Source organism: Balaenoptera acutorostrata, chromosome 5, assembly GCF_949987535.1.
Source record: "Balaenoptera acutorostrata chromosome 5, mBalAcu1.1, whole genome shotgun sequence".
Classification (NCBI taxonomy): Eukaryota; Metazoa; Chordata; class Mammalia; order Artiodactyla; family Balaenopteridae; genus Balaenoptera; species Balaenoptera acutorostrata.
The window spans coordinates 78,287,398-78,314,234 of record NC_080068.1 but is presented as its reverse complement, the minus strand read 5'-3'; the positions used below and the strand labels follow the sequence as shown (position 1 = coordinate 78,314,234).

The window sequence follows — 26,837 nt, the reverse complement described above, 5'->3', positions numbered from 1 at the left end:
GCACCTAGAGAGGGAAAACTAATGAGGAGAAAGAGAAGAAAGGCTGTATCCAATCTGATAGCTTAGAACTTGGAATTGAAGCAAAACTCAGCTCCTGAGTTTCATTCTGTATTTAAACCTAATCCTGCCCTTGACCTTGGATGGTCAAAGAGATGGAGAGTGTGTCAAGGAAGTGGTTGGGCAGGGATAAAGTGAATACATCTGTTATCCTATCAGTAAGTTTTTTTTTAAGGTGAAGATGTATTTTTTTTTTTAGGGTCATTGTGCCAAATGTGATTTCATCAAAATAGCCATGCCAAATGTCACATTTCGTTTTTTTAAAAAACCCAACTCTGATATAAAGGTTGCCCAAAAGACTTTATGATAAATATTGGGCTGGCCAAAAAGTTCGTTCGGGTTTTCTGTAACATCTTCTGGAAAACCCCGAATGAACTTTTTGGCCAACCCAATATCATGTAATATACTATATACATCTCTTGAAAATAGTCAACTACCCTAATGCCCTTAAAACAGGGCCTGGCAAGCCAATAAAGTCAATTATAGTTAACAAAATATACCCAGCACAGTGCAGGTCATGTCACAGCACCCAATAAAATGTTGTACTGTCCATAGGATTACCCTTCACGAGAAAAGAAAAATTAGAACTTTGTTTTCTAGTTGTCTTGACTTCCAACTAAATAAGTGCTTATGCATGTTGTCTTGACAGATATTTTTGGAATTAAAACAAATTGGGGCATCTAGCCTAGTGAAGAAGCAGAAGGGTATAGTTGACTTCTTAACAATAGTTGTTTAGCCCTCTCCATAATCCTTGATATGGCATTGTAGATCGAATTCCTTAAATCCACCAGTGTAGACAATTTTAGCAGCTCACCTAGTGCTATGTCTTCCAGGCTGAAAGTAGGCATTTCAGCCATTCTTCCTTCAGTTCCCATCCCCCCAAGGAAAGAGGCTGCATTTGAAAACACACTAAAAGCCAACCAACAGAAAAGAAACTACACTTGGAGAAAAGCTTTTCTTTTCTTTTTGTAGACCGTGAAGTTGGTTGTTGGCACTACCGAATCTGTTCATGTCCAGGGTCAGTGTGCTTGCTGTTTGAAAGTATCTGGGACTTGGAGTCTGAGCGCAGATTTCTGCCCTGGTTCCTACCAGCTGTGGGACCTTGGCCGGTCACATATCTGCTCTGCATACTTCGCTGAGTTCTTGTGAGGTCCCGTGGCAATGGAAGCCAAAGAGCCTAATGAATCACCCAAGCAAAGCTTTTATCCCCACCCAACACACTATTTACCTGCTTATTTTGTCTGTGTTCTCCCACTGGAATGTAAGCTCCATGTGTGCAAGGTTTTGTTGGTTTTGTTGATGCTGTAGTCACCGCAGCTCCTAGAACAAAGCCGGGCAGGGCATCTAGTAGAGGTGTAATATGCATTTTGTAAGACTGTTAATTCCTTTTCTGACAAGAGCCGTCAAACTCTGATTCTGCAACTTGAAGAGCATCTGTACTCTTCTCCTAGAACAAGAAAGAATCAGCAGATCTTGTTGCCCTTGAAAATATTGCCTAATGATCTGTCATCTTGGGAAGATCCCTGGCCTCTTCTGCCTCTGAAAGAGCCTTCTTCCTTTTCAGAGGAAGCAGGAAGTTAGAATTCTAAGAAATGTGGTTCGGGAGGCCATGACCCAGGCTGCTCAAGACTAAGAAGGTAAAATTCTTAATCAACGGCAAAGCCATGTGGGGCAGTTTTTAGAGGTAATTCCATTGACAACTTACCACTTTCCCTTGAATCATTTGATTGGCTTTGCTGATGGATCCTACCTGAAGTTAGTGATGATCTCTAGAGAAAAAGGCAGTATCCTGCTAATCTTGGTGGGTGCTGTGAAAAAGGTGAAACAGAGGGCTTTGGTTTCCGATGCGGTGACCAACATTAGGTCACCCCAGAACTTTCATGAGACCACCAAACAACTCAAGGTCACATCAACTGCCTCCATGTAGATTTCTGAGTGTAAAGCTCTTGGGATCATAAACAAACCAGTACCGAGAACAGTGACAGGCTGTGCCACATCCCATTCTAATCCAGATGCTGAGTAGTAGTTGAGTGCTCAACTTTCTACCACCTGGGCACAAGTTTGAAGACACTGATAATTTACAATTTTTACTATGTGCCTCATCTTCATTAGTAATTCAAATCAAAGATATGATTTTCTCCAGCTGAAAATAATGAATTAGTCAGTTCCTTCTATGCTGTAAGGGTTATTCTAATTTTGTTAGAAAAAAAAATGTGTATAAAGAAAACACAATTTAAAATAAGGTCTTGAAATTGCTTTAAAGAAAGCTTTATTTACCACATACATCCTAAGAATGTATTGTAAATGAAGCAAGATCTAAATAAACTTAAAAGCTTTTCAAATACAATGCAACTAAAGATAACAACTAAACTGCTAGCATGTTTGAAAACAGAGAACTCGAAAGTTTTTTTTTTTTTAACATTTATATAGTTTGTTCTTAACCCTAAAAAAAAGTTCACATTTCAAGTTACAGACTTACCTCAGTAGTGTACATATGTGAAATGTTTTTCAAAGAACAGGAACAGACAGACCATAGGTAGGTAGGAGGCTCACTGATACTTAACTGGCTATGTCAGCAACATTTATTTTTAAGGTAGTTTGGTAGTTGCCATGTTAAGACACCATTTTTTTCCTTTTTCTTTTTTGCAAATAATTTACAGGCACATGTAAAATACAGTAAGACCCCTGGGTCAGTCTCATCCAGTGAACCTCTGTGATAATTATCCTTCACTGGAAGGAGAGTAGGAGAGTACTTCTTTCATACAAAGTCAAAGGATGGGGATCTAATCCAAACTGCATTTTGTTGGATTACTCATTACAACAGATTTGAGTTTGGATGCAGTTTGCTGGGTACAGAATCAGGAACATTGCACAATTACTTTATGTCATGTAAGAACGATGGAAAGGAAGGTTAGGAATGTTTAAAGGCCTTCGCAGGCACTCAATAATTTTATAGAATAGTTAAATAAATATTGCTTATATATAAAAAATTCAACCCACCCAAAGATGAGGGAAAAGAGGGCATTTGGGAATCTCTTAATTTAAAATGTAAAACAAAACTAAAACGTTTGCTAAGGGCACTATCCTATTATTAATCCACAATAAGAATGCAGCCATCAGCAAAATTCAGTGAGTAGAAGGTTTGATGGAATCTCCAATATGACATAAAAACACAACTGTGGCCGTGCCATCTATTGCACACCTCACTTCCTTGATAGAACCTTTAAACAAAAAAAATTCCAAGTTGGTGTATTTCATAAAGTAGATGACAATCTTAACATTTTACTGTATTTTACATTCACTCTGCTAAACAAAGGCCTTTAAACAGGCACAAAACACTGCAACAATACATTTACTTCCTACTAAAACAAAACTGTTCAATAACATTGAAATAAAATGGTTTCATTTTGCATTCAACTAGGTACCATGAACTTCTGCAACATAAAACAGCTAAAAACAAGCATTAGGAGATATTTACAAACTATCTTTTACTCCTGCAGGTCTCCCTGGCTGTGCACGCCCCAATTCAGTTCACCTGCCACGTGCATGGCAACGGAGGGAGGCCCTGTTCAATAAACATAATATTTCCAACACCGTGACAACTACAGACATTTCGCATGAAACATGATAAGGCAACTAGAAGCATATCTGCCGACAAGAGTCTTTCAGGGTCTTGTCTACAATAACATTCTCTGTCTCTACAAACTTACACTTCAAAACAAATATAATAAAATAAAAGCATTAGGAAAGGAATGAAAGTTGTATATTGGACAATTAAATAGCTATGCAAAGATGTCTTATGCAAACTATTAAAATCTTGTGCTTACACATACTCTGCTATTGAAAATACCTCCCAACCAAACCAAATGCTCCCCAAAAACCAAAAACCCATAACAAAAAACCCCAACAAAAAGAAGTATAAAAGTCATCAATGTTTTCTCTGTCAGAGTAATTAATTTGTCCTAGACTTGCCAAACACGAAGGTGGGACTGGGAACAGGGGGAGAGGGTGACTAGTGGGTGGGGAGAGAACCTATGTAAGAGCAAAGGCACCTGGAGAAGGAGTAGGGACCCAGGGTGATGGTGGCAGGTGAGAGAGCTTTCCAGTGTTTGGACTCAGAAGTGTGACAAGTCTTTCAATGTTGGCTTAAGGAGAGGTCGAGTGTTTAAAAAACAGAACCGTCATGGATAACACATAGTAACACCCGTCAACTTTTAATTCCAGCAGAAATAGAGGTTTCACTCATTTTAAAATTGCACTTTCCAGTATAACTTTTAAAATAACGTCTTATGTAGTATTTTTAAAGCACTATTGTTTGTATCTTTAAATATTGAATATATTTTTCAAAATAGTTCCCTAGCTGCTCAAGTGTGCTTTTTAATATATAGTTGATATATTCACTATTGAAGGTACTACAAAATAGAAATCTCTGGAGTGCAGAAGTTAAGAAAATAACCTTCATACTGAAAATATATCCTTAAAAATACAAAAACGAAAACCTCTATACAAATGTACTACAGCGTACAAGTTTTTAAGAGATGGTGTTTAAGGCACAAACCATTGCAAGCCTCTTAGAAATGTACGAACACAGGTCTGCTAAATTGAAAACAGTCTTAAAAAACTAGTGAAAACTTCATGTATATAAAATATTCCAGTATGGTTGGTATCTGATAACATTCTTCACGTTCGGGTTTCGTGTGTGCTAACCCAACACGTTCTTTCTTCATAAATAGTAAAGTGTTCCTTCAGTGGTCATGGTGGGTGGATCTCAGTAGGTCTGGTAGACGTCGTGGATGGGCACCTGGATAGCAGCGGCGGGGAAGGCCTGAGGTATGTAGCCTGCGTACCCGCTGTAGACGGCGGCCGCCGCGTTCTTCTGCAGCGTGGCGATCGTAGCTGTGGTCGGAGCAGCAAATGGCACATAACTGGCCCCGTAGATCCCGGCAGCGGGAATTCTCTGAACGTTCGGAGCCACCGTGTACACTGGAGTTATTGGGCGGCCCTGAGGAGGAGGGAGAGAAAGAATCCTTACTGATCACGTGTAGCTACCTATCCATTCATTCATTCATTCATTCAACTCCCAAGGGTCTGGAGGAGAAACAGACAGAGAAACAAAAGTTGCCATTCTTGGGCTTCCCTGGTGGCGCAGTGGTTAAGAATCCGCCTGCCAATGCAGGGGACACGGGTTCGAGCCCTGGTCCGGGAAGATCCCACATGCCGCGGAGCAACTAAGCCCGTGCACCACAACTACTGAGCCTACGCTCTAGAGACGGCGAACCAGAACTGCTGAGCCCACGTGCTGCAACTACTGAAGCCCAGGCGCCTAGAGCCTACGCTCTGCAACAAGAGAAGCCACTGCAATGAGAAGCCCGCGCACCCCAATGAAGAGTAGCCCCCGCTCACCGCAACTAGAGGAAGCCCACACGCAGCAACAAAGACCCAACGCAGCCAAAAATAAATAAATAAATTTATTTAAAAATAAAGCAAACAAAAGTTGCCATTCTCAGGGCAGAAAGGCAGAGGGGTAGACAAACAATAACTGTAAGGGAGTGAGACAGGAGCCATTAAAGTAAGGTAAAGTTGCATCCTCAAGGCTCATTTGAATTCAGCTGGTGACACTGACGGAATTGGAATGCTCAGGGAAAGTTCCAATGCTCTGGAATCTTCTGCCCACCATTCCACACAATCAGCCTATGCCCCAGAGTTAGCGAGAGATGGGAGTTGAGGTCCACCCTTTACTCAGTTGATCTCACTGTAACTAAGAAGAAATATTTTTCCTAAAATACATGCCAGCTGCCTCAACTCATACTTAACTGAAGAAGCATGATGTTTCAAGAACGGAGAGAAAGAAGCATAGTCTGTGACAACTTTATGGAACAAAGTACACAGATCTCCAAAGGGTCAGCTTCTTAAGCTGTGACCTAAAAAGATTGTGACCCAGACACGATTTTCAGCAAATGTGATCTCTTCAACCATCTCCCACCTAAGATATGACACCACTATATAAACAAATTGCTGTAGAAGGTTCGAGAAGGAGCCAACTAACTTGAGGAGCCAGAGAAAGCATCTCAGACGTGGAGACATTTGAGCTGAGTTCTGGAGAATAAGGTGGGGTTTCTACATGAGGAGGAAGTGGGGAAAGACAAGCTAACTGAAGCTGCCGCACTGCAGCTGCCGTGCTGGCTCTGAAAGTCCTTGCTGCTTCCTTCCCTCCACTTGAAAGTGTAACATACTATGTTTTCAGAACAAATAGGAGTATGCAGGGAAGACTGTGGTTCAGTATTTCCCGAAGTGTTTGCTATGGACCTCGTTCTCTGAGCTGCTTTATGGAAAAGTAGATAGATGTTTGGTAAAATAAAACACACATATAACAAAACATCCGGTGCACCTTATGTTTCATAGAATGCCCTCTAGTACGTGCTGCTGTGGTCTCCTTGTCTTAATGTATCTTTAAAATAAACAATTCAGGATATGTGAAATGGAGAATTAGATTTTAAAAAATTACTTCTTCCTGGATTTTTATAAAGGAATTACTTATCATTCCTCTACAATACCTGCAAATCAGAGTCACAAAATTATGTTCAAAGGAACTTCATAACCTAAGAGTCATTTCTTTTAACTGTAACCAAAATAATAATTATACTAAATGATAACAATAACAGAGAGATTATAGTCTGCTAGGCACTATTCTAAGTGCCTTATTTGTACGATGTTATTTTTCTTTGAAAAATATTTTTTTACCTATTTCTTTTTTTTTATAAATTTATTTTTTGTTTATTTTTGGCTGCGTTAGGTCTTTGTTGCTGCGCGCGGGCTTTCTCTAGTTGTGGCGAGCGGGGGCTACTCTTCGTTGCAGTGTGCAGGCTTCTCATTGTGCTGGATTCTCTTGCTGCAGAGCACGGGCTCTAGGCACGCGGGCTTCGGTAGTTGTGGCTCACGGGCTCAGCAGTTGTGGCTCGCAGGCTCTAGCGCGCAGGCTTAGTAGTTGTGGTGCCCGGGCTTAGTTGCTCCACGGCAATCCTAACCACTTCACCACCAGGGAAGTCCCGGTGACACAGCTTTTAAGCAAGGGGATGTGTGACTCTGGAGCCTGTGCGTTTAGCCTTGCATTATCCTGCCTCCTACAATGCAGTCACAATGAATATCTTATTAGAAACGCTTTATGACCAGGCAGACAATCTTCGAACTGGGAAGACTGTGGTTTACAGCAAGACAGCAAGCCATCTTTTCCAAATGTGTGGCCATCTCTTTAATGACAAATGCACAAAGGGAAGGAATCACAGGGAAGGTGACATCTGAGAAGAACCTTTCCATGTGCTACAGTGCAGCCCAACACCTGGGCTCAGGTGAATGCAATGGGGTGCGGCTGAGCGTAGGGAGTTGGGGAGGAGGAGAGAAAAAGACCTCAATTTTTGCTCCTCTCAAAAAACGAATGGTTATCTTTGCTCTACCTATACCACCGACTTGTTGTGAAGACTGAGAACACTTTGAGAAATCAACGTGAAAAAATGATCGTCTACACTTGCAAGTTTTTTTAATTGCTTGCAAAGGCTATATGAAACTTTGGATATAAAATGGCTAAACAGGAATATCCCTGAGCACCTGCAAAACAGAGGAGGAAGATCGAAGGTGTTCCCCAAGAAGGTTCTGGAAGCCATGCTGGGAACTGATTTCCAGTGTTGCTCCACTCCAAAAAGTTTTCTATTTACCGATCCGTGGAGCTTAAAATGCTCCTTGGGAACTTCCCTGGTGGCACAGTGGTTACGATTCTGCGCTCCCAGGGCAGGGGGCCCGGGTTCGATCCCTAGTCGGGGAACTAGATCCCACATGCATGCTGCAACTAAGAGTTTGCATGCCGCAACTAAGGAGCCCGCCAGCCGCAACTAAGATCCAGTGCAACCAAATAAATAAATGAATAAATATTAAAAAAAAAAACAAAAAGCTCCTTCCTCTGCTGCAATTTGGCAGAGAACACAGAGGCGGCAGAGGACTGAACGTGTCAGAGAACCCAGGTCAATGAACTCGAGGCAGGACACAGAGTACTTAGATCTGAGGGAGAGTGGCAGGGTCACACACACTCAAAGAAGCCATTCCCACGTTACAAATGAAGTAGCTCCAGGCATTCTGCAGAATATACTGGAGAAGGAAACAATCTCCATAGGAATCAACTGTTAATGACAGCACACTGAACGAATTCCCAAACCACAACTTCGTGTAAAGACCCCACGGCAGCATCCAGCACAGACTGACATAAGATAGAAACGGTCTGCATTCCAGAACGTGATCATGAAGCCTGGAATCTGGGCTCCACCAGAACTGTGACCACGCAGCAAAGACCAAAGTTCACGAGTTTCTTAGTAAAGAGGAATTAGAAATTATTAGCAGAATTCCACTAAGTAATGCCTGTAGGTTACCGTATATATTTATAGTCAGGCCACAGGAATAACTGCTTTGTGAGTCATTTCCAACCTATTCCTTTTTTTGGCTTTTTGCAGTTAAAGAATACTTGACGATATATTGATAGATAAATAAACTTCACATGGCCTGACCCTTTCTGAATAGTGCAGTCAAGACTGGGGCTCAGTGTGGGCAACAGCAAGCAAACAGCAGGCTACTGTGAGGGTTCACAGCCTGGCTTTGTTTCGGCATCACTGAGGAGCTGGGACAAAATATGGATTCTAGAACCCCAGCCCAGTTCTGCTGAACTGGAATCTTCTGGGGTTTGAATCTAAGAATCTCTGTTTTATCAATATAAACATGTCCCCTGGATAATTCTTACCCAATTAGATAAAAGACAGCCCCGGCCTGAGTTTTTACGCTTGTTGATAGATACGGTAGTTGAGATTCACTGCCTCACAAAGGAGAGCTTCAACAAGATTATTTTTCTGTCTGGATGAATGATATATCACATAGGTATTCCCTGTGTGCTACACATTGCAGATACAAAGCAATATAAGACGTAGCTCTTGCTCTGGAAGAACTTCGTTTTAATTGGGGAGATAGAACACACTGGCAGTCAAATGCCAAGTAATACTGTAGGTAATGAGAAGTACAGGAGAGATGATTTCCAAGGTGAGATGGATGGGAAAGATTCTAGAGAAGAAACCACAGAGAGGAGAACACTGTGGGTGAGTAGAGGTGGGGAAGGAGGATGGAATGCTAAGACTGGATTGGGAGGAGATATGGGAATAGTTGGATATGGTTGTAAGAGAGGAGTAAAGGCAGATTTTGTAAAGTTTCATGTATCTTTATCTCTATAGACGTTTCTCTCTCTACAGGCACACATATACATATGTATACATGTATACATATGTATATACTCATACAGAGAGAGAGAGGGAGGGAGCGTGGAGGGAGGAGTAGAACTTTAAAGAACTCTTCATTGAACTATAACCTGGAATGGGAAAACGTGAACTATCTCCTGGGATTTTGTGTGTCAGCTCCTTAACAATAAGAACATGAGTTAAAAATTATCCAGTGTCATAAAAAAAAAAATAGTATGTATAATATTATGACACTGTGAAAAATTACACATGCCATTTTTGCATATTGCTTCCCATCCTTAATACAGTGATGATATTGGGGTAGTACAATTATTACTAAAAATTTTTCTGTCCTGCCATGATTTATCTTACAAAATTTGTCTGTCATCCAGTCCCATAGTTCTAACAGACAGCTAGGCACACAGTAAATTCTCCTGTGGAATATTAAATGAATCCACGACACAGGAGGCCTCACACAAACGCAACGACCGCAGCAAGAACCCTACCTGGAAAGGTGGTGGCGTGGACACGGCAGGGATGACGGCGGCGGCCGCGGCCGCGGCGGCTGGGTCTGGCTGCACAGCGATGGGGCTGATCATGTGCTCCATTGTGTGGATTTTACCATCTTCAATCATTTTAGGAGCCGGAGCTGCCTGAAACATGGAATACTGGGCCCCGATGGCAGGGATGGCCACTGCAAGAGAAGTAAGAAGGAAACACAGGTCAGTCATCCAGTCACTGAGGGAGGTCCATCACTTTCTCTATGTTTTTAAAAACCAAGTTTAGCAGCCAAGGGCTCTCCCTGCTAACTAATGCTCCCTCAGTACAGGTGCTACCCAAGAGGAAGAGAGAGGAGGTGGCAGGTACCCCCCTCCCCTTGGCTTGACTTTCAAAAGGAAACACGTAGGTACCAATGGGGTCTCCCCATAGATCATCAGGGAAGGAAAGCTTAGAGTTAGGTTTCTGCACCCACATTTCCTACTGCTTCTAACAGAAAATCGCATTTTGACTCTTACTCTTGAGGTCCTACAGAGCAAGAAAGGGCCTTCTAATTCTGAGAAAACAGTCTCAGAATAAGAAGTGAGAGCAGAGGCTCGAGGCCCAAGAGTGTGAGAAGGAGACTGCTGGTTCCTTATCACTCATCTAACTCGTTACCAGACCCGCTGCCCTTTTTACTTTCACCACGTTTTAAAAAGCTGGTGCTGTTGAGGGTTTCATTTTGAGAACTCAGAGGTCTGTGTACATCCTCCCCACCCCACATTTCAGATTTCAGTATTACTGACTCAAGGAAAAATACATAATAAAAAATGGAAAATTCCCTAATTTTCTAATGGCCAGTCATAATAGCGAAGCAGTAGAGTGACTGCTTTTTTTGGTGGTACCTGCCAATTCAAAGACATGTTTCTGTGAGTCAAGTCCAAAGGGCTCATTTCAACCAGAGATTCAAACCGACAGCAGTTATCGAATGTCAATGTATGATAAGGAGAGGTAAAAAGAAAAAAAAATACTAGCCCTGATCTGGGGGAGTTTGCGTGAGTGTGTGGTATGTGTGTGTTGCAAGGAAGAGCAAGAATATTGAAATGCATACACAAAGTAACCTTTCACTTATGTTTTTTCTCCAACTGTAAGTAATTTCTTCTAATAAAAGCTGAGGATATAAGGTAAAGAGAAATGACTGTGGGCTAAACAATGATACAGCCATTCAATAAAATATACCTAAAATCTTAACCAAATCTTTTACCTGCCTTTCCATCCATATGATCTTGTGCCCAGATACTTCACTACTGCCCTGGTGTTCCTCCTAAAATACATAGTTCTAATTTTCTAGATTAATCAGAAATAGAGGTCAAGGGGATAGGGCCCAGAAAGGGTTATAAGTTTGAGCTATATTTGAGTTGTACTAAGCAACTCTGGATTATTCTGGCTGTCAGCTACTCCATGCCTCAGAACACAACTATATGCTTAAAGGTTGTTTAAGAGTTCTTTTCTCTAGTTAAATCTTTTTTTTTTAACATATTTATTGGAGTATAATTGCTTTACAATGGTGTGTTAGTTTCTGCTTTATAACAATGTGAATCAGTTATACATATACATATGTTCCCACATCTCTTCCCTCTTGCATCTCCCTCCCTCCCAACCTCCCTATCCCACCCCTCTAGGTGGTCACAAAGCACAGAGCTGATCTCCCTGTGCTATGCGGTTGCTTCCCACTACCTCTAGTTAAATCTTAAGCTAATGCCAACAGGAGTCCCTTTCCCAACAAGTAGAAGTGACAAGTCTTGTATCCAGGCTCTGCTTTATGGAATTACAGAGAGAAACAGGATCTGTTTTACACTGCTTAAAGCACCAATGGCATTTATAAGGAAATCCAGTCTAAGGAGTCACTTACCCGCAGAAATTGCAGAATTTTTTCATAGGCATTAAAAAAAAAAAAAAAATCACCGGATTACTTCAAAAGGAAGCTCTACTGGGAAAATGCTTTGTAAGCCCTATGTGGCCAATGCCAACCTACGCCCCACTCGCACAGCTCCCTTGAGTCTGTTTCAGCCAGGGGAAGGAGTGCAGACCTCAGGCAACAGAAAGTCAGAGAGGCTGAGCTTCGAAGCGAGGATGTTCTCAAAGCGTTCTTCAATCTTCCCTCCATGAGACCGGGAACAGGTCTGGAGGAGGGTCAGGGTGGAATTTCCCATGTGTTTGGGGGCTTGTGTGGTGTGTGGGAGTCTGTGCTATGCTCACACTGTGGAGTTAAAGAAAGCTCCTTGCAGGTTAGGGTCAGAAAGACCTGTTTCACATTAGGCGACCAATGAGCACTAACAATGTTGGAAAACTGGTTTGTGGGGCCAGGTTTGTGGAGGGTGGAAGCAAAGTTCAAGGTCCCTGGCTTGAATTACTTGAGTGCCCCTACCCCCAATCTACTGATCCAGCAAAAGGTGGAAATGAGAGCTGGAAATCATCTGCAAAAACTTTCACTGCTGCTCCCAGGCATTCTGGTTTGTTAAGACCATGACAAGAGACAGTGGTGTTATTTGCTCCTGAAGGGGAATTTTCTAACCTTCCCAGCAACTCTCAGAACTAGCAAAGAAATGCGCCTTCTGGCTTCTGATGCGTGTGGTAGAAATAGGCTTGAGTAAGGAGAAGAAAGTTTTTAGCTGGTAGAAGACACAGAAGAGACTCGTGTTCTTCTATCTCTGCACCCCCCATCCCAATCTGCCTAGTTGAGAATCTGCCTAATTGAAAAAAAGCCTAACAACTGGTGATACCCATTGGAAAAACCCACTATCGGAAAGTTTGACTTGAACGTGGTCAAAACTAGACTATCTCCCTAAATTCTAGATGAGAAGGCACAGGAGGCCACATTCCTTGCCTAATCTCCGGTTGCCTTTGAGAAGAGGAACCCATATGCAGATAGAAGTACCCAAGGAAGTCACTTCAAAGAGAGGGCTGGGGTTCAGGCTGAAAAGATCCATTCTCACTCCGGTTTATACTGACCTGTACCAGGTTTAATGGCAACTGGATTGACGGCAGAGATTTCCAAATTCGGTACAAGTTCATATCCTTTTTCTTGTTGTTTTCCTTTTCCTTCATGATATCGGCTATATATACCACGGCCAGCAGAATATCCCCCAAGGTAGGAACCCCTGGGCCCTGGGGCTCTGTTGCCAGCTGCACCTCGACCCCGGCCTCTTATGCTGCCTGCTTATAATAACAACACAAAACACGATGAGCTACCAATAGCAACAGTACAGGAGGCGGACCTCAGCTCAAGGTTCTTGGCACTTAGGTGTTTGCGCTGGCTCTAAGCTGCAAGTGGCTACACCTCTGCCCTTCAATGAGCTGGAAGATGGTTCACACCTTCTGTCCCAGCCTAGGTGCACCCTAAAATGTCTGCTTAACGCAAGAGATGAACTTGAAGGGTGAGTTCCTAGGACTGCAACTGCAACTCCAGTAAATAAAAATGTTCACACACTGTAACAAAGTTAGTTGTGGAAGGGGAACTGCTAGTCACCTTTCTCATTTTATGCGTGAGAAAACAAGCCTCGGGAGGTCAAAGGGGCTGACTTAAGTCACAAAAGCAGTTAATCAGAGAACAGGACCCAGAGGCTAAGCATTCTGCTTCCCAGTGTAATGCCTGGTTTCATTACGGGCTAGCCAGTGACTACAAACAACAAAACAACCCAAACAAAAAACCCAACGACAACACTGTGCCCCCTAATCCCCAACATTCTAAAGACTTCATTTCACACGTAGTTTTTAACCTAAGAACCCAGAGCCTTGCGGACTAGCCCCACAGTGGGTAGGCCCTGGAAAGGCTGAGCGCAGGAAGAGCTTGCATGCGCCCACGATTCTACCACTCATCCCACACATACTAACGATCTGCATTCCTCTCAGTGCTGTAGAAGTGCATGCCTTAAGCGCCAGCAAAGAACAGAACCCAGAACCCACACCCAAACGAGGCTGGGTAGGGGGGTCGCCGTCCACCAGCTCGGTAAATGACAGCCACCACACCCCTGACACCGCCCACCTGGCAGACGCGGATCCCTGGGCCTACCCAGGCAAGGAGTCCCCACTAACCTTTCACGAAGTAGTCCCTGTTGGGCCCAATGAGTGCGTTGTAGGGGTAGCCATAGTAGGCCAGCGTGTAGGGGTCGCAGGAGTACACGTAGCTGGGCTGCTGCACCATTGCCGCCTCGGCCGCGCCGCCGCCCTTGGCCGCCTTCTGGTAGCGGGAGTACTGCTCCTTGTCCACGGGCTTGGCCAGCGTCACCTCGAGGCACGAGCCCTCCAGCTCGGTGCCGTTGAGGTTGTTCATGGCATGCACGGCGTCCTCGCGGCTGGCAAAGTGCACGAAGGCATAGTCGCGGATCTTCTTGACGCGCTCCACGCAGCCCGGGTTGAACTGGCCGAAGCTCTTCTTGATGGTGTCCTCGGTGGTCTCGATCATGAGGTTCCGCACGTAGAGGATCTTCACGGTCTCCATCACGTCCTCGTCCACGTCGATCTCGGGCTCGGCCCAGTCCACGGCGATCTGGTGGCCCCAAAGCTGGATGCGGCCGGGCATGAGCTTGCGGCGCGCCATGGCGGCGGCGCGGTGGCTCTCGTACTCGACGAAGGCGAAGCCGCGGTTCTTCATCTTGTCGGCCGCGCTGGCGTAGACGATCACGTCGAGCACGCCCTCCGTGACCTTGGCGATCTCCTCCAGGATCTCCTCGCGCTTCTTCATCTTGGGGATGCCGCCGATGAAGAGGCGGCAGTTGTCTACGCTGCAGCACACGCCGAGCAGGCGGCCGGGGCGGATCTCGTAGTTGTTGAGCTCACGCACGGCGCGCTTGGCCTCGTGCTTGTGGCAGTACATGACGAAGGCGTAGCCGCGGTTCTTGCCGTCGAAGTCCATCATGAGGCGCAGCTCGTAGATGCGGCCCACCGCCTCAAACACGGGCACCAGCTCGTCCTCGTACACGTCGCGTGGGATCTTGCCCACGAAGACCTCGCAGCCGCGCTGCGGGTGCGGGCCTTCCCAGCCGGGCGGCGGGCCGCCGTACTTGCGCTGCCCGTTCTCCTGCACCATGCTGTAGCCCGTGCGCTCCATCAGCGCCAGAAGCGCCGCCTCGTTGGGCGCGCCCGCCACGCCCTCGGGCACCTTGGCGGAGGACCCAGGGGCCGACTCGCTGCTCATGGCTGCGGTGGAATCCTCTGCGGTCATAATGTCAAAGGCATCCACAGCCCGGGGGAAACCTGGGGGAGGCAGGAGGGAGAGGGTGAGTGTGGAATCTGCACCGAGTTGAGTCAGAACTTGACTTTTTTTTTTTTCTTTCTTTCTTCTTCAAAGCCATACAAGACTCACGCTTAACTATCAGGTGGTTGAATGAGAAATAAGATGGAGACCGCTCTAGATATGCGGCAGCTCTAAAATAGTCTAAATTGGGCAAGGTGTTTTGCAGGAAAAACCAGAAGTGACTCGGGGAAAAAAAATCAGAATGAGCAAGTACTTCCGCTTAGTCAGTAACCCAACAGCTTTGAAGCATAGAGAACCTGCTCTCATCGTTGGGGAAAACTTCACGTTCTTGCGGCAGTTGGCAACATCTTTTGCTTAATTCCTGCACTGTCAAGTCAGATTGACTTCCTTTTAGTTACAGCATTTTACCCCCTTTATTTCTTTGACAGACAAAACCTCTTTCTTTGCTTTCTTTTTTAAGACAGCCTTTTTCATTTAGGAATGGAAGGAGGGCAATGTGTTTATATTGTTAAGGAAAAAACCGAGGAGGTGTTACTATAGAAGATGCAGAGCTGTGTGTGGAAGCTTTTTACAAGGAAGAAATGGAACACCCACATTACCAAGGACTTGTCCTGGGAACTGTGCTAAGAGCTGGTAAGTCTGATTTTTACGGTGTCGTTCCCTATCAGCAAAATTCTTGGTATGAATCATTCATGGATTTGGAATCAGTGCACAAAGAGCTAGATTAAGTTCAGGCTGGGGGACTTGTGAAGCAGGAACGACCTGGTAAACTACCCTATAGTCTTCAGAGAACTGTCACATGTATTATCTTATTTGATCTTCTTAATCTCCTTTCATGGGAAGTGATATTATCATTAGTCCCAAATGTCTATGGGGAAATAGGCTCAGAGAGGTTGAGTAAATTGCTTATTTCACACAGCAAGTATCAGCTCATATCAGGACTTGATTTCAAGGCGTATGGCTCCAGAGTCCATGTTCTTTCTTTGAAACCAGTGCTGAGCAACAGAACTTTCTGTGACGATGGAAAACCTGTCACTAGCCACTTGTGGCCATGTGACTATTGCAGAATTTTTCATTTTACTTTAAAATTAAATAGCCACACCAGTGCAAGTCTAAATCATGCCACCTCCACTCCTATAGCGTAGGGCTCATGGAAATGATTTTAAGTTATACAGTGAGATTATCACTAGGAGCTTCGTATTTTGCGTTTGTAAAGAACAGCTCTGATTTTCAGCTTTTGAAAAAATGAAGTTTAGTTCATTTTTTTGGTCTATGATAGTATTCAAGTAAATTTTATGGAAATTAAGAAAAATAAGAAAAAAAATTATTCCTAATTCTCCTACCCAGTCATAGCCACAATTAAACTTTCCCATCTTTCTTTCAATAGTTTCTTTTGGGGGGTGGGAAAGGTGGAGCTGGGCTTCCAATAAATTTACATCCTGCTGCTTTACTTCATTTTACAAGCATTCTTCCACGCTCTTAAAACTGTAAAAACATAATTTATAATAGCTGAATAAGGTTTCATCATTCAACTAAATTTTTTCCATTTTTTATCATTTAAAAAAATTTACAAGGCCAGACACTATAAAACTCTTAGAGGAAAACATAGGCAGAACACTCTATGACATAAATCACATCAAGATCCTTTTTGACCCACCTCCTAGAGAAATGGAAATAAAAACAAAAATAAACAAATGGGACCTAATGAAACTTAACAGCTTTTGCACAGCAAAGGAAACCGTAAACAAGATGAAAAGACAACCCTCAGAACTGGAGAAAATATTTGCAAATGAAGCAACTGACAAAGGATTAATCTCCAAAATTTACAAGTAGCTCATGCAGCTCAATATTAAAAAAAACAAACAACCCAATCCAAAAATGGGCAGAAGACATAAATAGACATTTCTCCAAAGAAGATACACAGATTGCCAACAAACACATGAAAGGATGCTCAACATCACTAATCATTAGAGAAATGCAAATCAAAACTACAATGAGGTATAACCTCACACCAGTCAGAATGACCATCATCAAAAAATCTACAAACAACAAATGCTGGAGAGGGTGTGGAGAAAAGGGAACCCTCTTGCACTGTTGGTGGGAATGTAAATTGATACAGCCACTATGGAGAACAGTATGGACGTTCCTTAAAAAACTAAAAATAGAACTACCATATGACCCAGCAATCCCACTCCTGGGCATATACCCAGAGAAAACCATAATTCAAAAAGAGACATGCACCCCAATGTTCATTGCAGCACTATTTACAATAGCCAGGACATGGAAGCAACCTAAGTGTCCATCGACAGATGAAGGGATAAAGAAGATGTGGCACATATATACAATGGAATATTAGTCATAAAAAGAAATGAAATTGAGTTATTTGTAGTGAGGTGGATGGACCTAGCGACTGTCATACAGAGTGAAGTAAGTCAGAAAGAGAAAAATAAATACCGTATGCCAACACATATATATGGAATCTAAAAAAAAGAAAAGAAAAGGTTCTGAAGAACCTAGGGGCAGGACAGGAATAAAGACGGAGACGTAGAGAATGGACTTGAGGACACGGGGAGGGGGAAGGGTAAGCTGGGACGAAGTGAGAGAGTGGCATGGACTTATATATACTACCAAATGTAAACTAGATAGCTAGTGGGAAGCAGCCGCATAGCACAAGGAGATCAGCTCAGTGCTTTGTGACCACCTAGAGGGCTGGGATAGGGAGGGAGACGCAAGAGGGAGGAGATATGGGGATACATGTATAAGTATAGTTGATTCACTTTGTTATAAAGCAGAAACTAACACACCATTGTAAAGCAATTATACTCCAATAAAGACGTTAAAAAAAAATTTACTACTAGGAATTCTACACAAGAATATTAACAGAAATTTCAAGGATAATTAAGGTAAGTTTGATCATTTAAAGAAAGCAAAACAAAACAAAAGAAAGTATAGGGGATACAACAGAAGATATTTATTTGCCCGTTGGCCAACCAATACTTCTTTGGTTCATTTGCTGTAACATCAAGGGCCAGTACAGTTTAGCAGCGGTCCCCAACCTTTTTGGCGACAGGGACAGAGTTCGTGGAAGACAATTTTTCCACGGATGGGGTGGGGGTGGGGGGATGGTTCCTGGATGATTCAAGCGCATTACATTTGTACACTTTATTTCTATTATTATTACATTGTGATATATAATGAAATAATTATACAACTCACCATAATGCTGATAGGAGGAGGAGCTCAGGCGGTAATGCGAACTATGGGGGGCAGCTGTAAATACAGATGAAGCTTCGCTCACTCACCCACCTCTCACCTCCTGCTGTGTGGCCAGGTTCCTAACAGGCCAGGGACTGGTACCACAGAGTCTGGGGACCCCTGCAGTTTAGTGGGTTAGTGACTGGCCACTGGAGCCAGAATGCGTGGTTGTGTGTGAATCCTAGCTCTAACACTTCCTAGTTGTATGACCTGGAGCAAGGATATTCAGCTACTCCATGCCTCAGTTTCCCTGTCTATAAAATGGGAAAGATGACAGCAGTATTAACTTTGTTAAGTTTAGAGAAGTGAGTTAATACATACAAAGCACTTTGAACTATGCCTGGAACATTGTAAATGCTCAAGAAATGTCAGTTATTATTCTTCATCCAAACTTCTGGGTAAAACTTCAGACCAATTCTTTCAGTTTTAGAGTAATTTTGACACTTTCTCAGTTCTTTAAAAACATCTGTTTGATACAGCTTCTATTCTTACTTTTAATTTGCTTTGCTCTTCAATTGCTTGAAGGCTGGTTTGGCAACAGATCCAGTTATCATGAAGCCTTTTTTCTGGTATAAATTTGAAAATATACATCAGTTCCTGTAGTTTTCATGTTGAAGCAGAAATTTCAATATCAAATTTGAACATGAAGATCTTTCCCTCCTTCCAAAAGGAAGATAAGGATATATTCTTAAGAAGATTATTTGTACAAACACATATGCATTTATAATCTGTGACCTGGGAAGCAAATGCCAGGTACATATATAAACATATATGAGGGAATTCAAGATCTTACGTATTTGTCCTACATAAAACAGTGACTAAAGTCCAAAGGAATAGTCCTTATCGCTCTGCTGAGAGACGTGGAGTTGACTTTTTATTTTCCTAAAATTGTACTTTGAAACTACCATTTAACACAAAAAAAGTTGTGTAACAGTCAGGCTAGAGGAGTCATTCCCAATTCCAGCCCCATTAATTTCACCAAAAATTCGGCTGCTTTCAGTAACATAATCATCTCTTTTAAAATAGTTATAGCTTATTTTCCTACATCTACGAGCCAAGAAAAGCCTTTTTTCCTGAGCTTTCATCATCTGGAATAAGTGAATCATGTACTGGCCCCCTTTCCCTTTTTTCTTTGGCCACTAGGAAGTTCAGGATTGACTTTGTCACTTTAGTTTTGTAATTGTATAGGACATCACAACACACTCTCAGGTTCATCTAATCTTGGCTATTGGTTCATTTTTTTTAGTCTTCTATATCCCCAGTGCCATGAATTTAGCTATGTATATTATTCATCTTATTGTTTTCATGTCCTTGGAAGCCATCTCACATAATTTTGGCATTAGGAGAGGAATAAATGCACATATATGTGAAAAAATATATATATATATAAAATTTGCATGAGATTGAAATTAATGTAGTGTTTAAATGAACCATTTTTTACACTAACTACAAACACTGGCATAAAAACAACTGAGAACCACAATGAGATACCACTTTGCATCCATTAGCATGCCTATTATAACCAACCAAACATAGAAACTAACAGAAAACCAAAATAACTGTTGGCAAGAATGTAGAAAAATTGTAACCCTTGTGCACTGCTGGTGGGAATGTAAAATGGTGCAACTACTATGGAAAACTGTATTGTGGTTCCTCAAAAAGGTAACAATTATCATACGACCCACCAGTTCCACTACTGGGTATATAACCAAAAGAACTGAAAACTGGGACTCAAACAGATATTTGTACAACAATGATCATAACAATATTATTCACAGTAGCCAAAAGGTAGAAACAACCCAAAAGTCCATTGACACACGAATGGACAAACAAAATGTGGCATGTATACTCAATGGAATACTATTCAGCCTTAAAAAGGAAGGAAATTCTCACACATGCTGCAGCATGGATGAACCATGAAGACATCCTAAGTGAAATAAGCCAGACACAAAAGGACAAATATTGTATGATTCCACTTACATGAAGTACCTAAACAGTCAAATTCATAGAGATAGAAAGTAGAATGGTGGTTGCCAGGAGCTGGAGGGAGGGAGAATGGGGAATTAGTGTTTATGGAGTTTCAGTGAAGGATGATGAGAAAGTTCTAGAGATCGCTGGTGGTGATGGTTGCACACCAATGTGAATGTACTTAATGCCACTGAAATGGACACTTAAAAACAGGTAAAACGGTTAACTTTGTTATGTATATTTTAACACACACACTAAAAAAAAAAAGTGAGAAAGCTCAGAGATGCACAAAGAATAAAAATACGATTCCATAAAATAAGGATTTCATTAGAGGCCATTTAAAAATGGTACACATTCAATAAAATCTTATGGGCTACGAACTCCATTCTTCTTGTCTTTATAAGAAGATAATGCACCACAGTTAAATAAATTACATGGTGTGCTGTTCAATGAGTTTTCAAGGCCAAAGGCATAGATATGTGAAAGATATATGGTTTATTTAATGCCTTAAAAAAGGGGAACTATACGGCATTAGCCATATAATCCTTCTGTCAGAGATGAAACAGAAAACTTATTACAATTAGACATGCTTTAGACCAGGGCTTGGTAAACTGTGCCATGGGCCAAATATAGCCTGCCATTTGTTTATGTAAATAAAATTTTATTGGAACACAACCATACTCTTTTTTTTTTTTTTTTTGGAAATGGTTGCTTTTGCAGTACAGTGGTGGGGCTGACTAGTTCAGACAGAGATTGCATGGCCCATAAAGGCTAAAATGTTTACTCTCTGGCCAGGTACAGTAAAAGTTTGCCAACCTCTGCTCTAGGAGATGTGCAGAGAACATCAATGAGACTAAGTAACAGAGATTCCTATTGCTAAGCATTACAGTCACTTTTCCCTCTGTTTCCTATGCTGAGCAGTGACTTAATTTCAGGACAAAGTTTTAAGTTCTAACATATTTTAAAGAGTCTTCTTGAGCTGCCTTCCCCCCTTCATTCTAAGTTGTTTCCCATTTAACTACATGGTCAAATTTATGAGGCCTAGAAGAAGAGACATCAGGTAAAGGTTGTTGGCTCAGCTCCTAACACTTTTATGTGAACAATTTCTTAAGATTTTAAAAGTGACACAAACACAGAAGAGTTTGTGTTCATTTATTCATTCATTCTGCAGATATTTACTGGGCACCTACTATGTGCCAGATACCTGTGGACCTCATCCTCACGGAGCTTACCTTGAACCCACAGTGTGGCTTAGAGTCTGTACCACAGCTGAGCTAAGTTAACTCTCACCATTGGGCTGAAATGATCCACGCAAAGCTCTGAGTGCTGAACCTAGCACCAAGTGCTCAAGAAATGTCAGCATAAGAAATCTGAACTTAGAAAAACATATATGAACTTGAGGTTATTAGACTCTTACCCCTATGTAGGATTCTTGTGTTTACAGGGAAATAAGCAAGAGGTTACCCCAGCCAACTTTAAACCAGTCAGAATGAGAAGCCTAGCTTGTGAGTTCTGGTGTAGACTGGCATATCAGAGCCTCCCAGATTCCGTTCACTGCAGGTAAGCTGTCTGGCAGTGTGATTCTCCATTGGTGATGTGGGCTCAGGCATCCAAGTGTAAGCCTGTTTCTCACCTAACCCTTGGCTACAGCAGTTTGCAAGAGGCTCTTCAGAAAGAACCTGAAGAGACTTGCTGCATTGGATGCAAACGGTGCAGTCGTTCACAAGGATGCCAGATCCCGAGGCAGGACCCTCCCAACACAGAGCCGTGCTCGCACACGCTAAAAACGCATTAGTCTTCATTGAAGGCTGCTCGCATTAAACAAACATGGCAATATATTCAAAACAAATCATTTATTCACAGTTTGGCATGTAAAACAGAGGAGAATATACTTTCAAATCAAGCTATTATTATTCTGAACTATTAGCTAGAATTTTTGTTGTCTTTATTTTAGGTTGAGTTTGAGCTTGTTGGGGTAACATAACACTTTGGGGTTAACTCAGACTTAAACCAGAAATCATCAAGGATTTGAATTCCCTTAGTACCAGTTTAGAGTACATTTCAGTAAGATTTTAACTTTGAAGTGGACTTTTTTTTTTTTTTTTTCGCTGCATTGCGCGGCCTGGGGGATCTTAGTTCCCCCACCAGGGATTGAACCCGGGCCCCCAGCAGTGGAAGCGTGGAGTCTTAACCACTGGACCACCAGGGAATTCCCTGAAGTGGGACATTTTAGAGGGCAAGGGATAACACTGTAAACACTGTACTGGGAAATATTTCCAGTGTTTACCAACCAGTCTTTACTTAGGATCAAAAACGAGCATGAGTTTACTCTAGAATTATGCAAACTACCAGTGAGCTTTGGTTCACAGGTGTGTGTTGTGTGTGTGTGTGTGTGTGTGTTTAATATGCAATTTGGAATTGGAATTCTTGGGAGAGTTTTATTCGCTGACCAACAGACACACTGCAATTTGAAGTTAATATTCAGTGGCGAGCAGTGTCTTCCAGCACTAGATGGAATTTAATCCAGTAGAAGGTTTTAGAATGTATTTATCCAAGAGGTAATTCTATCTCTGTTTGCAGTGAGAGTTCTATTCTTATGTCCCCTTATTTATACCATAAAATGTTTGTCTTTACTAATAGTCACTTCTTAGGCATGACCTCATATACACAATGTATAGATATAATGAAACATATGCCATTCTGCTTAAGAGCAAAGACTTTGGAGTTGAAGAAACAGGAGTTCAGATCATGACTGTGCCACTTACTCGCCATGTCATATGAAGCTCCATGTCTACAGCTCTAAGATAGTGCTAGTAATAGCACCCATTGCAGAGTATTGGTTCCAAGATCAAATCACATTTAGTGCCACACATCAGGGGGAACAGAATCGAAGACCAGCTTCTGCAAAAAGTTTCCAAGATTTGGCCTCATGCTGAGCGGTTATCTTACTGCCCTGTGTCAAGTTACCACCACCCATTAAAGTAAACAGCAGAGAGCACACGCCCACCACCAGGCAGGCCTCTGGCATGGGGACGTTTCTGTTACCCCAGAGTCTGAACGTGTAAAAGAAGTCCTGCTCAAACTGGAGGCAGAACACTTGGAATTTACCTGGGGTCCCACACAATAAGCTGAAGACTGAAGCCCGGTCTACCTTTTTTTTTTTTTTTCCTATCTCAGCCGGCAACCTTGTGCTAGTTGAAGGCGTGATCCTTGGGAGACACAAAAATCCTCCCATGACTCTCTCTTATTTAGGGAAAATTCTGGAAGGCTAAAGAGGCACTAGAATAATGACATTCTGGGCCATTCCTTCTGTCGGGTCCTGGCTAATCTGAGAAGAGTTAATTGTATCGGTGCGTAAACTGTATTGATGCTTGTACAGATTTTGTTACGGCAAGGTGCATCATTCAGTGAATGGCTGATAAACAGATGAAAGCCAAGAGGCTCACTTTTCCCAGGCATTTCTATCAGCACATCCCTGAAAATGAGGCATTTGGCTGTGGGTTCCCAAGGACGCTGGCTGTGTACCAGGAGAGGGATAGAACCACCCACTCCAGAGAGGTGGTGTGGGGGAATTTTCTATGGGGCTTTGGCAGCACATAAATACCCATTAAGAATCGGCTATCCGGTTCCCTTTAAATAAGCATTACACACGTATACTTTTTCTCAACAGGTTAATGGGATAATGCTGAAAACAATGAAACCCGCAAATTCGGCCACATCTGTCTCCTGGATTAACGTTTTCCCAAACTGTGAACAAGCAGTAGGAGGGACTTCTAGTAGTTTCAGCCCTTATCTTGGCTCTTTTGACCTACACCTTTGAGGGATCTGGCTCAGAACAGAAAGGATGACTGCCAGACAGATACCGGAGAGGAGAAGGGGAGCAGCGATGGCTTGTATCATAATAGTAGCTTGAATTTATAGTATAGTGTTTGGCAACTTATAAAATTCTTTCACGTACATAATCTAATATCCTAAAATCCCAGAATGTGAGCTGCAAAGGAACCTTGGGTATCATTTAATCCAAAGTTTCTGAACTTCATTCCCTACTGCCATTTTGGGTGTGATAATTCTTTGTTTTGGGGGGGCTGTCCTGTGCACTGTAGGATGTTTCATAGCATCTCTGCCCTCTACCCTCTACGTGCCCACCCCACCTCCACGTGTGACAACCAAAAATGTCTCCTGGGGGCAGAATTGCTCCCTGTTGAGAATTACTGATCGAGTCTGACTTGGAGTTTTAAACAGATTATACACTTACACATGCGAGGTACTAATTAAATAGTAGTACCTCCACACCCAGCATGGGCTTGGTGTCTTGCTGTGGCTCTTCCTGTCAAGGCTGTCAAGACTGAGAACTGCGCAACATTTTTCAAAGGTCCACGGTAGTGTTTTATTGATACCAAACTACTCATTTAATTTGGTTGAAAACCTATCAATTTGATTTTTCAAAGCAAAGAACTACCACCATAAAGCTCTATCACACTGATTCTGTCATCAAACTGATTTGTCATCCAGCAAGCTGACAGGCCTGGGTCACACAAATACCACTTTTGCAATCAGGCTAAGGATCTGCCAAGCTATAGAAATGCCTCATTAAATTCAGATCCTCTACTTCATGGACATGTGAAAACTGCTGACAATCCAGTTTTTAAGACTTAGACCTTTCTCTGGTGTCACTGCTGGTTTCTAATTATGTAGAAAGCTTCACTTAAGATTCAGAGTTGTGGGCTGCCCTGGTGGTGCAGTGGTTAAGAATCCGCCTGCCAATGCAGGGGACACGGGTTCGAACCCTGGTCCGGGAGGATCCCACATACCGCGGAGCAACTAAGCCTGTGTGCCACAACTACTGAGCCTGCGCTCTAGAGCCCACGAGCCACAACTACTGAGCCCACGTGCCACAACTACTGAAGCCCGCATGCCTAGAGCCCGTGTTCCGCAATAAGAGAAGACACTGCAATGAGGAACCCGCGCACCGCAACAAAGAGCAGCCCCCGCTCGCCACAACTAGAGAAAGCCCACGCGCAGCAACGAAGACCCAACACAGCCAAAAATAAATAAATTAAAAAAAAAAAAGATTCAGAGTTGTTTTTTTTAAAGACACACTATGAACAATCACTGTAAATGTGTTCCTGGAACACAGTCAATTTACTGATACTAAAATCAACCTCTGTACCCCTTAGGCAGAAGGCAATGAACTGATGAAATAGATGATCAAACAATATTTGTGTATGTGTTCATTCATTCAATCAAACACTTGCTGATTGAACTGACTGAACACTTGCTGTATGCCAGGCCATGCTAGGTGCTTGGCGATACAGTGGTGACTACTGCACAGTCCTTGGGGTTCCTAGTCTAGCAAGGGTGGACAAAGAAGGAGGGAGAGGAGAGAGAGCAGAGCAAACATCCTGAGCAAAGATGGGCAGCCACATAAGATTATTTAACCCTAGGAGGACACATATATTCTTTCAATAAACATTTTATTGAGTGCCGAAGGTATGACAGTGGCTTCGTAAAGTATACAAGCAACAATGGACCATGGGTCAAAACAGAACCCAAGGAGTGACCCAGCTATAACAGGTGGACAAGGACTGAAAATCTGCACATCTGGTTTAATTATATTTAGAGACAGATGGAAATTCTGCAAGGTGAAGCTCTCCTTACCCTCCTACACTTAAAGTTACATTATCATATATCGCATTACTGTGAACATAATAGCCGATGATGTTGTAGTGGAATGAATTAATTAAAATCATAGAAATCAAAATCAATTTTATTGAGCATCTTTATAAGCCAAACACTCTGCTGACTGCCATCATTTAGCATAGTGAGATGATTTCAGAGGGAGACTGTGTTCCAAGGCATGTCTAGCATTTCTGGAAATGTGGCTGGAGAGTATATTTCACTTATATGCTACGAAGAGGGTGGCATAAAAGACAATAGATGCCTTAAATGCAATCCTCCCTGGAGGGAAGGAGATGGGCTAGAAATAATCAAAGAATTTCCATAACGTATGGTTTAAAAACTCTTGAGTTAACAATAGCTACGATTTTTGAGCAATTATTATGTGCATAAGTCACCTTAAGGAAGTTACTTGATTTTTTGTGACATCCCTATGAGATGAAGTTTAAAATGCAAGCTCTAGAGCAGGGGATCAGCAAACTACAGCCAGAGGGCCAAACTCAACACTGTGGCTGTTCTTATAAAGTTTTGTTGGAATGTAGCCATGCCCATTTGTTTACATATTGTTTACGGCTGCTTTCATGCTACAATGGCAGAGTTGAATTGCTGCAGCAGAGACTAGTGTGGTCCACAAAACCTAAAATATTTACTGTCTGGTCCTTTATAGCAAAAGACCTGGTCTAGGGTCAGATTTCCTGGGTTTGAGCCCTAGTTTTTTAACTGTGGAGCTGTATGACATTGGTTAAGTTACTTAAAGTCTTCGTTCCTCACCATCTTCATCTGCAAAATGAAACTGGTGGTAATAATAATCACTATCTCAAGGCGTCACTGTGAGGAATAAATTACATAATATACCAAGTGCTTAGAACAAAACCAAGTATATA

At 42.5% G+C, this 26,837-nt stretch overlaps 1 protein-coding gene across 3 annotated transcripts in view; it reads right to left on the bottom strand.

Annotated features, from left to right (window-relative positions):
• Positions 1-4,250: 4,250 nt before the first annotated feature.
• Positions 4,251-26,837, bottom strand: part of RBM47 (RNA binding motif protein 47) — an 81,868-nt gene continuing 59,281 nt past the window's right edge. The window contains exons 3-6 of one of the 3 annotated variants that reach the window (XM_007178788.2): positions 13,893-15,053; positions 12,810-13,016; positions 9,827-10,014; positions 4,251-5,059 (exon numbers count right to left, since the gene is read on the bottom strand). In XM_007178788.2, the coding sequence (XP_007178850.1) occupies positions 4,826-5,059; positions 9,827-10,014; positions 12,810-13,016; positions 13,893-15,021 (1,758 nt within the window). In that variant the 5' untranslated portion in view covers positions 15,022-15,053 and the 3' untranslated portion in view covers positions 4,251-4,825. The remainder of the gene's footprint in view (positions 5,060-9,826; positions 10,015-12,809; positions 13,017-13,892; positions 15,054-26,837) is intronic. The other 2 variants (XM_028165605.2, XM_007178796.2) reach the window with 2 other exon arrangements.